The sequence below is a fragment of the Drosophila takahashii genome, chromosome X (assembly GCF_030179915.1).
Source record: "Drosophila takahashii strain IR98-3 E-12201 chromosome X, DtakHiC1v2, whole genome shotgun sequence".
Lineage (NCBI taxonomy): Eukaryota > Metazoa > Arthropoda > Insecta > Diptera > Drosophilidae > Drosophila > Drosophila takahashii.
In genome coordinates, this window is record NC_091683.1 from 10,828,711 (window position 1) to 10,843,149 (window position 14,439).

Below are 14,439 nucleotides of genomic sequence, written 5' to 3' on the forward strand. Positions count from 1 at the left end.
ATAAGTCATCATATGCATATTTCGATTATATCGGTCCATCTATTTATCATAACTGATCATAATTAACAGTATATTAATAAAATATTATTTTACAGTATTTAATCTGCTTATATCATATCATATTAAATCATATCATATTATATTATATCATACCATATCATTTCATATAAAATCCTATGCTATTTTATTTTTATATTTTCTTAAGTGGATTTTTTCCATACACCACTTCTTTTTTGGCTCCTTAGCCTTAGTCTGTGTGTATTTTTTTGTTCAATGAAGCGAAATCAACTTTTTGTTGTCGCCTTTGTGTTACTGGGCTCCTTTTTGTACTTTTTTGGGTTAGACCGCTTTAAACCTTGATTGGGGAGGAGAAGCGAAGGGTCTCTAAATTCGGTAGGGTCTGCTTGCCTTTTTTGTTGTTGTAGTTGCTCACCACCGTTCTTTGAGTTTGTTCATTTGGAAGAATTAAGCCCCGATGTTCGGTTCGCTTCGGTTCGATTCGAAGTCAGCAAATTTCTAGCCCCATCTTAAGACCCTGTCCTTTTTTACCTTCTTTATTTTATTTTTGTTGCCGTTTTTTTTCACATTTATCGCCGCAATTTAGACGTCTATAAGGATTTTCGTTGCCGATAAGAAATAATAAAGTTCGTTCTCAGTTTTATGGTGTGGGTTTAAATTGATTTTTGATGCGGCGGATAGAGAATTTGCGATAGTTTCATCTAACAAAAACTTTTAAATATTATTTGTAAATTTTCAATTTTTTAATGAGAAATTTTTCCTTACTTTCAGGTTGAGTACGCCACCACAGAATCGGTGGTCACTGTGGACTGGGAGAATGGGTTTGTGGAGGCCTCGGCTGCCAGCAATGAGAACATCACTCAGGTTAGTAAATTCTCTGTCTTGTTATTCAGAAACCCATAACAGAAATTGAACTCTTCTCCAACCAGGTGTTCAAGGAGCTGCTGGCCCAAGCAAAGATCACCTACAATCTGAGTCCGGCACTGCGACGTCGCCGCCAGTCGTTGCCGCAACAGATTGGCAACAATGGGCCGGGCACCCCGCTGCACCACCATCACCACCACAGCCACCACCACCATCAGTCGCAGCAGCACCACCACAACTCCGGCGGCGGAGGCTCCTCCGCCTCCACCTCGGCGGCGGCGGCAGCAGCAGCGTCTTCATCCGGCGGCGGCTCCGGTGGATCCCATGCCCCCACTCCGGCCCAGCTGCAGCACCTCCAGCGAATCCAGGAGCGGAGTCTGGGCGCCAAGCGCAACTCGTGCAGCATCTCCTAAGGGAGCAAGGGGAATCTCCGGGGATTCTAAAGTCGCACCACGGCAGCTAAAGAAAAAAAACAACTAATGCTAAACTAAAACGGTCTCCTACAAAACGGTTTTCAATACTTCTCCAATAATGCAAAAAAAAAACACAAAATGGTTCTTACTTCTACGTAAACCAATTACCAAAAAGAAACCAAAAGAAAAGTTCGATTTGGGATTAAGCAGGATTATTTATTTTTTATTCAATTTGATTCTTCTCTATGTAAAAATCAAAATAGCCCATTGCTGTAATATATTTTTAGACCATAAGTCTAACAATCTATTCTTGATTGCAACTATTTGAAGCCTTTTGAAGTGGTTCTTGAACCTCTAGGAATTTCTTAAACATTTTGCACAGAAAAGAGGCGGTCAACTATCTATTCGACCTCTAGTTTTCAGGGTAATATATAGCTAAGCCAGGGGATACTAGAACTTTCCAACTTTTTGCATCCAAATCCAAATCGAACCGCACTATTGTGGAGCAATCTCGACTCAAATGTACCTCTATCTTGCTATTATCGCTCCAATAACTTTAGTACCTATATCTCAAGCCTCTGGTTTCTCAAACTCAGCTCTCAGCATACTTATATATGAAATGGATATATTGTGGTAGAGAAAATTGAAATGGAATCGTTAGACAGCTCTATAATTTACTCAGCAGATCAAAGAAAGATAAAGAATCGAGGCAAGAATCATTCTTTTATATGTATGTGTCTCGGTGTTACTTTAGCTCTATTGTTGTGTATGTGTGTGTGTGTCTAGTTACAGTTTGCCCCTATCCCCGACAACCCCTATACAGGAATATATAATATATACATATGTTGACTTATCTGTGTCTAGATTACCCGTGTAGCGAGCATTTAGGGCCGGCCCGTGTACCCAAAGACAGCGAAGACATATTTTTGTAGACAATAGGTCGATAGAACCGGATTTCTGCTTGGCGCCAGTGTTGGAACGTCTGCCAGTGGGCGGGTTGCTAGTGTTGAGAAGCGGAAGTGAAAGCTAAAGAAACCGAAACCGAAAGCAAATGCATAGTTAAGAAGTATCAATGATTGGAAAGGGATTATCTAAGACCCATCTGTAGAAACGTAATGAGTGTATATTTAGTTTATAATTCCTTTTTTTTTTGTTCCAGTTTTACTGTTAGCTAGTAGTGTTGGTTAATGCCAGGCAAAAAGATTGAAGAAACAAATGGTTAAGATTGAAAACGCAATGAAAACACCAAAGAATAAGACAAAGACAAAAGCAAATGCAAATAATGAATACGAGTATAGATCGATAGAAATATATATATATGAAGATGTTATCGTGTGGAAAAATTATAGTCGTGTTATAGGGTTACTTTTGAGATACAGAACGAAAAACGGGCCAAAATGAAACGCAGCTATTATATTGCATACATCGGACATCACACGTAATTTATTTGTGGTACAATAAAATAAAATATATACCCGGATTCAAACCCCAATGAAAAAACAAAGAGAAACAAATGCGAAACAGAGTGTTATATTTATACCATAATAGTTATATGTACTGCTATACAAGAAATACTTCAAAATACTAATATACCGAATTACTATGCGAATACGAGTACTAAACGGAAATCTTGAGGAAATAGAAATACCAAGGCAAATCTTAAACTTATACGGATATTGATGTGTTGCAAACGAAATGAAAATGAAAAATTTCAAGAATTTAAGTATTTATTTAATTCCAGCAAATCGTACAATATCAAGTATACATATATCTGCGTATATATATTTGTGTGTGTGTATCAGTGGTTGTTTCAAATTCAATATATATAAATCCGATCTTTGGCAGGCCAAAGTCCGTTAAACTCTTGCTGGCCGATAAGGTAGCGATATATATTTTTTTTCCCAGCCCAACAATGATTAAGGATTTTTGTTGTTTAAGTAGGATTTGCTTACAAGAGTTTAAATAAATAAATAAATGATTAAATTGGCCAAAGCGCAAAGCACCCGAAAGGTTAGGAAGAAGAGTATGTAAGTGAGTAGATCTGTCATTAAAGGTACCTAGAAATACGGACATGAGTGTGAGCATTCCTAGAATAATTCGCATTACAATTGATTTAGTTAGGCGGCGCACTGTGGCCACTGCCCGATGATATATGTACCAATCGATCAGGGAATCTGATCTGATCTAAGTTCTGATCTAAATTCTGTTCGAGGACACAGTGCGTTAGTTAACAAACGACGAAAGCAAAGCCACGTAGAATTGATTAAGGTGTTAGCGATCCCGAAATTTCGTAGGCTCGGTATTTATGCTTGCATAAGAACTTACTAAAATACTTCTCAAAAACTATTTTATTTTATATATTTCTTGAGCTATATTTAAGGTATTCAAAAAGTATGCGACCAAAACTTGGTTCTACAAACATCCATTTAATTTAAGAATTACAGGTTTTGCAGTTTTATTATTTTATATATTTTAAAAAAATTTTTGAGGTATTATATAGATTATTTTCTGGAGGCATAAATACAGAGTTATATGTAGAATGGCCCGGAACCCGTACCCTCTGATTTCTGGAGTAGCGGTCAAGGTTGTATGTGCACCCTATCGCATATCCTCACTCCCATTTCCATTTCCATTAACCATCTATACATTAAAAAGAGAATATATCACTTTCCTCCTAACATTCTGTAAACCCTCTTTTTGAATGCGAATTTCTTTGGTTCCTAGGCCACAAACCTCTGCAGCTGGATATCTTACAAAATAAATATAAATATATATTAATATGAATATTTACATACGGCAATACATATATGCATATACTATATACATACATATACATAATGAATAATTATAAATGTAATTGAGATAAAAGCGAAGTGAAACAAGAACCGGAAATAAATGCAAGGGCGAGGAAATTTTTTTGTGCTTAAAAGTTTCTATTGTGTTTTTCCTCCCGCGAAAGTTTGGCAATAAAATTCGAAAGCTTAAAGCTAAAGCTTCGGATGCGCCACCGTTATCATTTTGAATCCTCGACCTTGGAATCGGATTCGGCATCGGAATCGGCATCGGAATCTCCACTGTACTTGGCCTAGACACAGTGTGTGCATTTTGGAGGCGAAGGACCTGGGGGCGTGGCAAATCGGCTCGAATAATCGATAGTGTCTGTAATCGGCAATTCAATGCGATGCAAGGCCAAACAAATAAACGTGAAATGTGCAGGAGAATAGGGACCAAGGATAAAGGTTGCCGAACAATTTTGGTTCGGCCAGAAACTTTGTGAAAGTGCCCTACAAAATTAATTAAATGAAGTCTATAACCACTTATAAAATATATTGGAAATCAGAAATTTAAAATTTATTTTATTTTTATTTTTTTATTTATTTATTTATAGTTTACTTTGATGTCTGAAAAAATGAAATTATTATATTTATTTCGAAAAGTCCACGGATAAGTGTTACAGTAAGGTAAGCATTATAATTTCTTATTCATTTTATTTATTAAGCAATAACAATTAAATCTCAATAGGTTTTCTTTAGAATTCGTTAAATGATAAACAATTATATTATATAATATTATATTACAATACAAAGTATATAGGGATGATTCATAGCACCCAAAATGCGCAGCTAGGGAACATACGACTTTATACAATTAGTTTAAACCTCAAAATTCGTAATTTATGTGATTCATGCGTGTTATGAGTCGAAATTTATGACAAATCTCCACGAAATTCAGACTTAATCATTGAAATTTTTGGTGCTGGCATTTTGGTTTTTGAAAATAAGCAAGAAAATTCAATGAGTAAGGCGTTTAGAGTTTAGGTTCTTCTATGAATTCTATTTTGTGAAAATAACATGGTAAACCTGTTTGTTGTACCCAAGTTTATAGATTATATTTTCTCTAAGAACTGGGATTTTTTATTTCTTGGGAACCCAAAGGCTCCAATTCTTGTGCGTAGCCCATCAATCCGCTGGAGCTGAAAAAAAGCGATGAGGACAATGTCTTTTCATATCAAAACAGACGCAGGCGCACTCGGGGTCCACGTTGCGTATACGCCATGTGAACTGGGTACAGTGTACACCATAACAGGAGTGTGTGTCCGTGTGAGCCGTAGTACTACCGTACAACTAGTACTACCAGTACTACAGTTGTAGTGTTTTCCTTTTTGGCCCGGGCTTTTCCTCCTTGCGGTGGGTCAGTGGGTGGTGGGCGGTGGGTCAGTGGATGGGAGGATGTGTGGATGTGTGTTTGTGGATGTGGATGACTGCCTGGCGGGTCGATTGGCGGCAAACGTCGCCGACAGTTGGCTGCCAGTGGCACACGGGCATTCCAGCAACGTGCAACACGCCACGAGGACCAAGAAACCAAGAAACCGAAACCCAGAAAACGATTACCCAAGAACACAAAAAACCGAGGAGCCGAGTATTTTGTTTTGAAACAGAGAGCTACTACTGCACTTTTGTCCACCGGCCGGCGTTTCCACACAAAAACAATGGGATAATCCTTAAAAGCGATAAAGGCGATAAAGTGGAAAAGCGAAAACCTACAGCCTCTAAAACCAGGCAAACTTTTGCGGTTACGTTTGGGCAGTTAAAGCTGGTTGTCCACCATATACAAATATAGTACATGGTACATAAAACGCGTGACCTTGGTTTTGGTAAGCGTTTAGGGGGTGGTGTGCATCGGAGGACCTTGAACATAGAGGTGTAAAGTGGAGTGAGTGACGAGCAATAATAGAGTAAGTGGTTAAGATAACGCAGGTGATATAATGGTTAAGCAGACGTCGAGAAATGTGCGGGATTTTGGATTTTTACGCTTTTACAAAATGTAAGAAAACTTTAAAATTAAAATAACTAAATATAAAATCACAAAATTTGGTAAATTATTATAAATAATTATTATAATAGTGCTAGAACCCTTCAAGATTATTCAAAGAACCCCATAAAAATTTGTCATTCCATTTTGAAAAAAAACATTTGCTCTTTCGATTATATTTCAAAACATAGTTTTCTTAGTTTTCCCCAGAACTAAATTTGATTTCCGAGCTGATATGGGGTTTAGAGCCATATGGTGTTGTCATATTATTAAAATAACTAAATATAAAATCACAAAATTGGGTAAATTATTATAAATAATTATTAAAATACTGCTAGAAGCCTTCAAGATTATTTAAAACCCCTTAATAATATGCCATTCCATTTTGAAAGAAAACATTTGCTCTTTCGATTGTATTTCAAAACATAGTTTTCTTAGTTTTCCCCAGAACTAAATTTGATTTCCGAGCTGATATGGGATTTACACATGTCACAGCCGCCACTTAAAACGGAAGTGAGTGGAGAACCACGTTGACCCAATTCGACGTTGAGTCGCCAAGTGGGATTCTGGATTTGGAGAATTCAAGATCACTGCCAGTTGGGGTTCTGCAGAAACGATAAGAGACCGACTGTAGAATTCCGGAAGGCAGACGATAAGAGGTCTAAGTAAAGTAGTGCCCAGAGCCCGGGCCAAGTCCCAGATAAATCCCAAACCGAAACCCCTACGACGAACGCAATCCAACAGCCTCATTCCATAGCGATAAGCATTGAGCAGCCTGCGGTTTTCTTCACATATGTATATTATAATAATAGGAATTCTTTGGGTTTCGCATGCGGGCAATCTGTGTTCGAAAAACGACTCGGCTTTATCGCCTATATACATCCTAAAAATGTATTTCATGTGTGGGTGCCGATGGCGGGCTTAAAAACCCAGCCTTTTCGATGGCCAGCAGTTAGTCGCCTCCGGTCGTCGCAGTTAGGCGGTCGCCTAATATAGGATATCATATCCTTTTCTTTTTTTTTTTTGGTTTCTTAGTTTCTTAGTTCAAAAAGTTGATTAAATTTCCCGCGGTTTGCAGAATGTGAAGTTAATTGTATGTCAGTTTTTCATTTGGCGTGCCTAGCTGACTTCTGTTTAAATATCGCTAGCTGCCTTGTGAAGGGCTTACGTGTGATTGCGGTTCAACTGGCAGGATGTGTGTCCTGGATTTTTCGGGATTCGGGACTCAACGGATAACGTAAATCCTTTCGGTGTCTGTTTTCTTTTTTTTTTTGGTTCATCCTGAAAGTGAATTAAAAACATATTAAATATTAAAATGAATATACAATAAATTATTATGCTCTATAATATAATTAACGCCGAATTATATGTGAAATATTTTTTTACATCCAATTTCCAGTAATAATCAAAAGTGTACAAATTTTGTTCATAAAATCATAATTAAGTACAAATATAAATTTATTATGGTTTTATGCAGCAAATTTGTAAGCCTTAAAGGATCGTGGAAAAACGACATTAAAACACGATTTTACGCATATTTTAACATATAATAAAATCTCTAAAGCCACGTTTTCTTTAATAATTGTATTTATCATTTATTGTTTAATTGTAAAGAACGCAACAAATATTAATTTTAAAGCAGATTTTGTAAGAAACATATTTCTAAATACATTGCTTAGTGTATTTTATCCAATCGCACTTTTTAAAATACCATTCCATTTCCATTCCATTCTTTATTATAATTTGTTCAATTTTGTAATCCGAGTTGAACAAAGTTCAAATTTGAATTTGTGGCGCGCAAAATGCAGTTCAGCCCTGTATCCTCCCGATAGTTATCGGGCTACTCACGCCGATTAACCATTAAATTCCCGCTATATTTATTATTCGCTTTAATTTAATAAATAATCAAATACTATTAAGCAAAAAACTAAAAAACTTAAATTAAAAACTTGACCAAAAAACTTGACCGCCGATTAACCATTAAATTCCCGCTATATTTATTATTCTCTTTAATTTAATCAGTTTTTTGTTAATAATGCTACGATTTAGTCATAATGATATTTAGTTTTAGCATTTCCTTCTTAATTGTTATTTAACTTTATTTAAGCTGCCATATGATTTAAATTAAATTCAATTTCAGATAAAACCAAAGAGGCGCAATTAGTCAGACCGTTTTGCTGCCTCTTTCAGTGTGACCGCTTGGCGATAACGCGATAGATATCGCCTATGTATGTGCTATCGACTGCCCGATAAGTCACGCGTCCTGCGTATCGATAGTTGGTCATGTACAAAATACCATTCCTCGGGTAAATTAAAACGCGAAAATTGCGTGGAAAATCGAGGAAAAGCGCTGCGACAGGCGGCGGAAAAGTGAGCTAACGGTACGCTAGCGCAACGGGGAAGGCGACGGGATCGCGCGAGCGGGAAATTGCGGAGCGACGGCGACGAAACGGCAGTGCGCAAATGTAAAATGCACGGAATCTCGCATGTGCAGTGTGATAATAAATAAACGCCACACACAATTTTCGGCGCAGGGGCAAACACACCAATACACAAAAGCGGCGGCGCGTTCGTGTGCGTGCGCCTTTTTTTTCTCTGTGTGGTGTTTGTGTGTGTGTGTGTTATCACAAAGGAGCTGGAAAAACAACAAGAACCACAACAAAAACAACAGCAACAGCACGCAGGTGCGTATGTGTGTGTGTGTGTTTGTGGGTTGGGGGGTTGGAAAATTGTTCGATTTTCCACTGCGACAGTGCATATGGTTTATATACATGTACGTTTTATATAGGGCTTTTTCTTTCAGTGCGCAAAAGTTTCCGAGAGCCAAACTAACGGTTCTTGTTTGTATGTATTAGATAATCGCGGGCGTGTGTGTGTGTGTGAGTGTACCGTTACAGCGGCGCCTTAAAAGAAAATCCAACTGCGAGTGTCCGTAATTAAAACATGCGCCGCAGCTAAGAAAAATGCATATGCAAAGCGGAAAGGCTGAAAACCAGGGGGGTGGGTGGAAGAAAGGGGTGGTGCATTCGCAACTGCAATACATGGCGTATGCGTAACACTTATCAATTCCAATTGGGAGCACCCACAGCAGCCTCAAATTGGAAATGCGTGTCTGTATCTTATACATCTCTCTGTTTGTGTGTGTGCGTGTGTGGCCTTAGGGGTTGCAAAAAGAGCACCCAAACCACCCCCTAAAGATGGAAAATTGTCAGATACACAGATACTGAAAAAACAGAGCGAGATGGCTAGCTCACAGCAGCCTTCGTTCAGATTCTTACCACTCCCAATATTGGAGGACGCCAGTGTGATGGGATTTTTGATTTGGGGGTGGCTTAAAAAGTACAGTTCCAATTGGGAAAAGGCAACGTGGCCCAGGCTGTATTCGTGTTTACAGCTGCGGCTGAAACAATAGCTCTAATCTTTGCAAAATATGTCCTTCTAAGCAAAATTATTTACAAATTTAAAATGCATTTCTTTTACATTTTTTTAATGCATTTCTTTTGCATTTAAAAAATATATTATTAATTATTCCACAGCTGTTTAAAATATACATGAAAAATTCAATTCAAGTGCTATTTTGCTAGCCGCCACTGTAAATTCTCGCTTGTTGTTTACCCATAGTTCTTGCCTGTGTGTTTGTGAGTGGGTGGCTGTGGACGGTGGGTGGTGGGTGGATGGGGTGGTTGGTGCGCCGTCGCCACTGCCGCGAAAAACGAACCGCCGCATGCGTAACTTATTATTTCTCGCCTTTCTTGCGCTTTTTCCCTGTTATCATTGTTTTTGTAGACTGTGGCGTCAAGTACAAAACAGAGCAAGAGAGAGGGAGAGAGAATCAGAAAATAGCTATCGATTATATATTTGCGAGAGAGCGAAAGAGAAGGAGAGAAGAAGCGCACGGTGGGGTCGATTCTTCACAGAACAAAACTCAAAGTAGAAGAAATTTGTATTAAAAAACTAATGTTTAAAAGAAATCATAATAATTGAATTTAAATACTGCCTATCTTAATATACGAGGGAAAGTATTTCTTAAATTTCTTTATTAATTATTATTTCTTGGTGCTAAACGAATATTGTACTCTATTAGTTTTTTTTTAATGTTTTTCGAAGATGAGAGAGACTGATAACACTATAAGTATTGGCTTCACGCCCACTGTGCCAGCCGCACTGATTTCAAATTTGATTTTCCAGCACGAGTGTGGGTGATCAGTGCGCCTGTCTGCGTGTACGTGCGCTGACGCAGTGGGAGTTTGTTGCAGTGGGAGTTGTTGTAGGCACACGCACGTACACAAATGAAATCTAGAGGTTCTCCGTACAAAGTATTTCTAATGTTCTCTATCTCAAAAAATAAATAAAAATAGATTGAAGCTACAGAGGCAGATGAAATAGAGGGCCGGGGCTAAAAAATTCACAAAAAAAAAATGAGAATAGGAATTTGGAGTGTGATCTTGCCATTTAGACATCCATTAAATATTTTTAAAAGTACTTAAACAGTGTCACCAATTCTAGAAATCGAATTAAATTAAGGGTTTTTTTTTAAGAGCCAGAAAAAAGTTCCAAAACCAGTGTGACCCTGTGCGCAAGCGCTCAGTGCAACTCTGTAAAGGCAACAGATTCTTTACTAGTAAATTAATTAATTTTTACCGTGAAGCTTATGGTATAAAATAAGAAATGAAATTGTTAGCCCATGAATGCTTCACTTTATAAATTTTTCAACTTTGCGTTACCTTTAAGCCATGTTTCATAGATACAAAATGCTTGATTAGGAGTGCCTTAGTTACTGAGTAAGTGGGTGCTCAGTTGCCTTGACATCGGCTTAAAACTTGGCGCTCATAGCATGCATCTCAGGGCACTCGGCGCAGTTTTTCCAGCGAGGCACCAGGAAGGGAGAAGCGCTGCGCACGCAACCCCACTAAAACAAAAAAATACAGACACGGGACACAATACACTAGTGGTCATGGAAATAGGTATGCTTTATGCCATTATCCATAAAATTAGTAATTTAAAAGGAAAGCATTCTCTTCATTAATTTTTTAAAATTTTAATTTTAGTATTTTACGAATTATGTAGAATATTTTAAAATGTTTACAAAAATATTTATGCACTAACTAATAGAAAAAGCTTTTTCGAAACCATACAAAATATTTTCATTAAATATCCATATATTTGTAAAAGTGAGCATTTGTTTTTTTCCCTATTGTCTAAACAAGCCAAAAGTCGAATGATCCCCCTGCTCCGAATAAAAAAAAGGCAATTTGCTCAGCATCCAGTTAGGTGTCATAAGGGATGAACACAGAATCAGGTTGTTCATCCCAATCACCATCATGTCTGATTTCTGATTTCAACCCAGTTTCAGTTCCAGTTGCAGAAGTTCACTTTTTCGGGGCCTCCACTGTCGCCGGATGTTTGGCACGCGCAAGTGAAACGGGCTTACAACCCCTAAAAGGGGGTGGGAATGGTGGTGTTTTACCTTCTGGATTTTGGGAATGTAGAGGGTGGTTGGGTGCTGCGAGCAGTGCATGCGTGGTGGTTTAAAAAGGCCAAAAGGAAAAAAAAAACAGAACGAAAAACAGGATAAGGCAGTATTATCATGGGTTAAAATTCGAGCTCGTCGAGTTTGCGTGTGTATTTGTCGGGGGCTGGTGGTGAAAGTTCTGGGCCTTTGGGGGTGGCTTTTTCCAGTGTCCGAGAATCTCTGCTCTCAATTTCCCGACGGGGGTGTTGTGTTGTGTTAGCCCATATAGCTGTGCTCTTCTCGCCCAAAGTGGGGGAGTTTCAAAGGGGTACACATACGAGTATATGTGTATTTGGCCATGAGTTTGGAGCTGTTAACAGTGCACCGTATTTCACGTTAGTTATTTTGGTTTCTAGTTAATATTTTCTGCTAGAAATATTTCCTATCGAGGCTATAGACAGAGGAAGACGACCAGACCTTATATATATTCGTATATATAGCCATCTCAGGCGGCAAAGTCGACGCATGGGCGCAGTATTGATTTTTCACTGCGTCGACGTCGCTGCTTTGTCGCAATCACTCCGTGGGGTGGTTTCTCGTGCCCTCTCTTTCTCCCCCGCTACAGCTCTCTCTTTCTCCACCAGCTAGCGCCCTCTTTTTCTGCCGCCGCGTTGCCGTCGTTGGATTCCGAGTTTCTGAGCAAACGCAAATAGAACTTGAGCACAGAGAGCCACTAAAAGCGGTACTGAGTGGTTCGTTCGGGAGCCCTAATCTCGTTCCAAAAAAAAAAAAGAAATTACTTATTTTATTTTCTGTGCTACAAAAAGTGTGTGCCAAAAGTTCTGAACCTGCCTGAAAAACAAATTAAAAAAAATCGAAAAAATAATTAAAAAGTAAACGAAAAAGACAACCCAAAAGTTCACCAAAACAAATCTCCGCTGCACGTCACATAAAAAATCCCTGAGGCAAGCTAAAACCACGAAAAACAATTGATAAACGTTAATTCCACTGAATATTATTGCTTAGTCGGGCATAAATTTTGAACCCTATATCAGTGCGCACGTGCAACGGCCCCCAAGAAAGCGAAAGAGAGGGCCATACTCGGGTAGAAAGAGAGGCTAGATTGCAAATCTGTGCGGGAGCAGAAGAAGCTGGGGGATTCTGCGCACTGGAGAACAGAGAATCGAGAACGGATAATGCACATGCTCAGAAAACGCGGAGAATAAACCAATGAGAGCGCAAGATTTGTGTTTGCTTAATATTTTTCAAAATGTGAAAAATAATATATTGCCAGTATCTAATAGTTACAGATGGGGTGCTCTTTAAAAATGATATACGCCTATTTTCAGTTTAATTTAATAAATAATTATAGTGAAAAAATATTAATAATTTTATGAAAAACCCATTAGAAAGAGGTATATAGTTAGAAACAAATTTTAAAACCAACCTAGAAACATTGTAAATATAACTAATAGTGAGCAGATTTTCTTTGATGATATTTTTCTTATTCTTTATAAGAACTTAAACTTAGAACTTTTAAACTTAGAAAGAGTATACCATAAATATTGGGAAAGCTTGTCAAAAGAAGATAGTGCAGGGGAATAAAACAAGAAACCGATACAGAGAAGACATATGAGTACCCAATCCTGTATCTTTCGGTTTGTGTCAGGGTCAGACTTCTTCGGTTCTTGTGAGCTACCTGTGCCACATGGACGGCTTTTGTTTTCGCTTTCGCTCACCTTACCCCCATATTTATTTACATATAGTACACGTTGTATATACACCCAGGTTCTCGCCGTTTATCGGCTCCCGAACCGAAAAACCGATACGATCCCATCCGATCCGATCCGATCCATTCGTAGGGCCCTACGAATAAAAAATAAAAAAGCGACTTGAACGTCGACGGCGCTAATCTGCGACTGTGGATCGCTCGAATTACAAACAGTTGTGCATATGTACCTTGTATATATGGTATGTATGGTATATGTACATATTGTTGCCGGGGCTGCGTTATAAAACACTGAATTGTTCGCTTTTGTTGTTCTATTATTCGTCGTTTGTGGTGTTGCGCATGCGCGCTTTTGACCTGATTCACTTGTCGCTTATCAGCAGAAAAAGCGATCCAAGTTCTGTTGTTGCCGTCGCCGTCGCCGATATACCCTGTACGCCCGATGATATAGGGGTATACATATTTCGAAACGTAATCAACCCCTAGCTTCAGCTTGGGGTGTTTTCAAAATTAAATATGCTAATCCTGTATGCTTATGACAATTCACGGCGTGTGCCATAATATTGCTTTGTTTTATGAACTATGAATGTTTGAGCTATAGATAAACTGAAACTATATTGTTTGGGGAATTAGGGTTGCTTAGATCTAGGGATCTCTAGTTGGATAAGTTTCTCAAAAAACGTGGAAAATATTTTATATATTTTTATATTTAAAAAAAAAACCTGAATTACTTAGAAATAGGAATCAAACTAGAGGGATAAGTTACTCAATAACATAAAAAAAACATTATATATATTTTAATATTGTTCAGAAAATATTTTATATATTTTAATATTGTTAAGAAAATCAGGTTAAGTAATCTCTAGAGATTTTTAGTTGCATAACTTTCTCAAACAACTTGAAAAATATTTTATATATTTTTAAATGGTTTAGAAAATCTAAATACTTCTAGGGATTTCTAGTTGGCTAAGTTCCTTGATAACTTGGTTAAAACGTAAAATATTTTAATATTGTTTGGGAAATATTTGTTCAAGGTCCCTAGGGTTTCCCCTGTTCTATAATTACTTTGTTATCGAAGACTTGAGAACTAATTTCTTTGTTTCCCCCAACAGCTCTTATCACACTGCGCATGCGAATAAGTCCTTCGGGAG

General features: G+C 37.9%; 1 protein-coding gene across 2 annotated transcripts in view; it reads left to right on the forward strand.

Annotated features, from left to right (window-relative positions):
• LOC108056252 (ras-related protein Rap-2b) overlaps positions 1-1,473 on the forward strand; it is a 46,311-nt gene extending 44,838 nt beyond the window's left edge. For both annotated transcript variants that reach the window (XM_070218976.1, XM_017139978.3), the window contains exons 5-6: positions 790-882; positions 948-1,473. In XM_070218976.1, the coding sequence (XP_070075077.1) occupies positions 790-882; positions 948-1,295 (441 nt within the window). In that variant the 3' untranslated portion in view covers positions 1,296-1,473. The remainder of the gene's footprint in view (positions 1-789; positions 883-947) is intronic.
• The last annotated feature ends 12,966 nt before the right edge of the window (positions 1,474-14,439 follow it).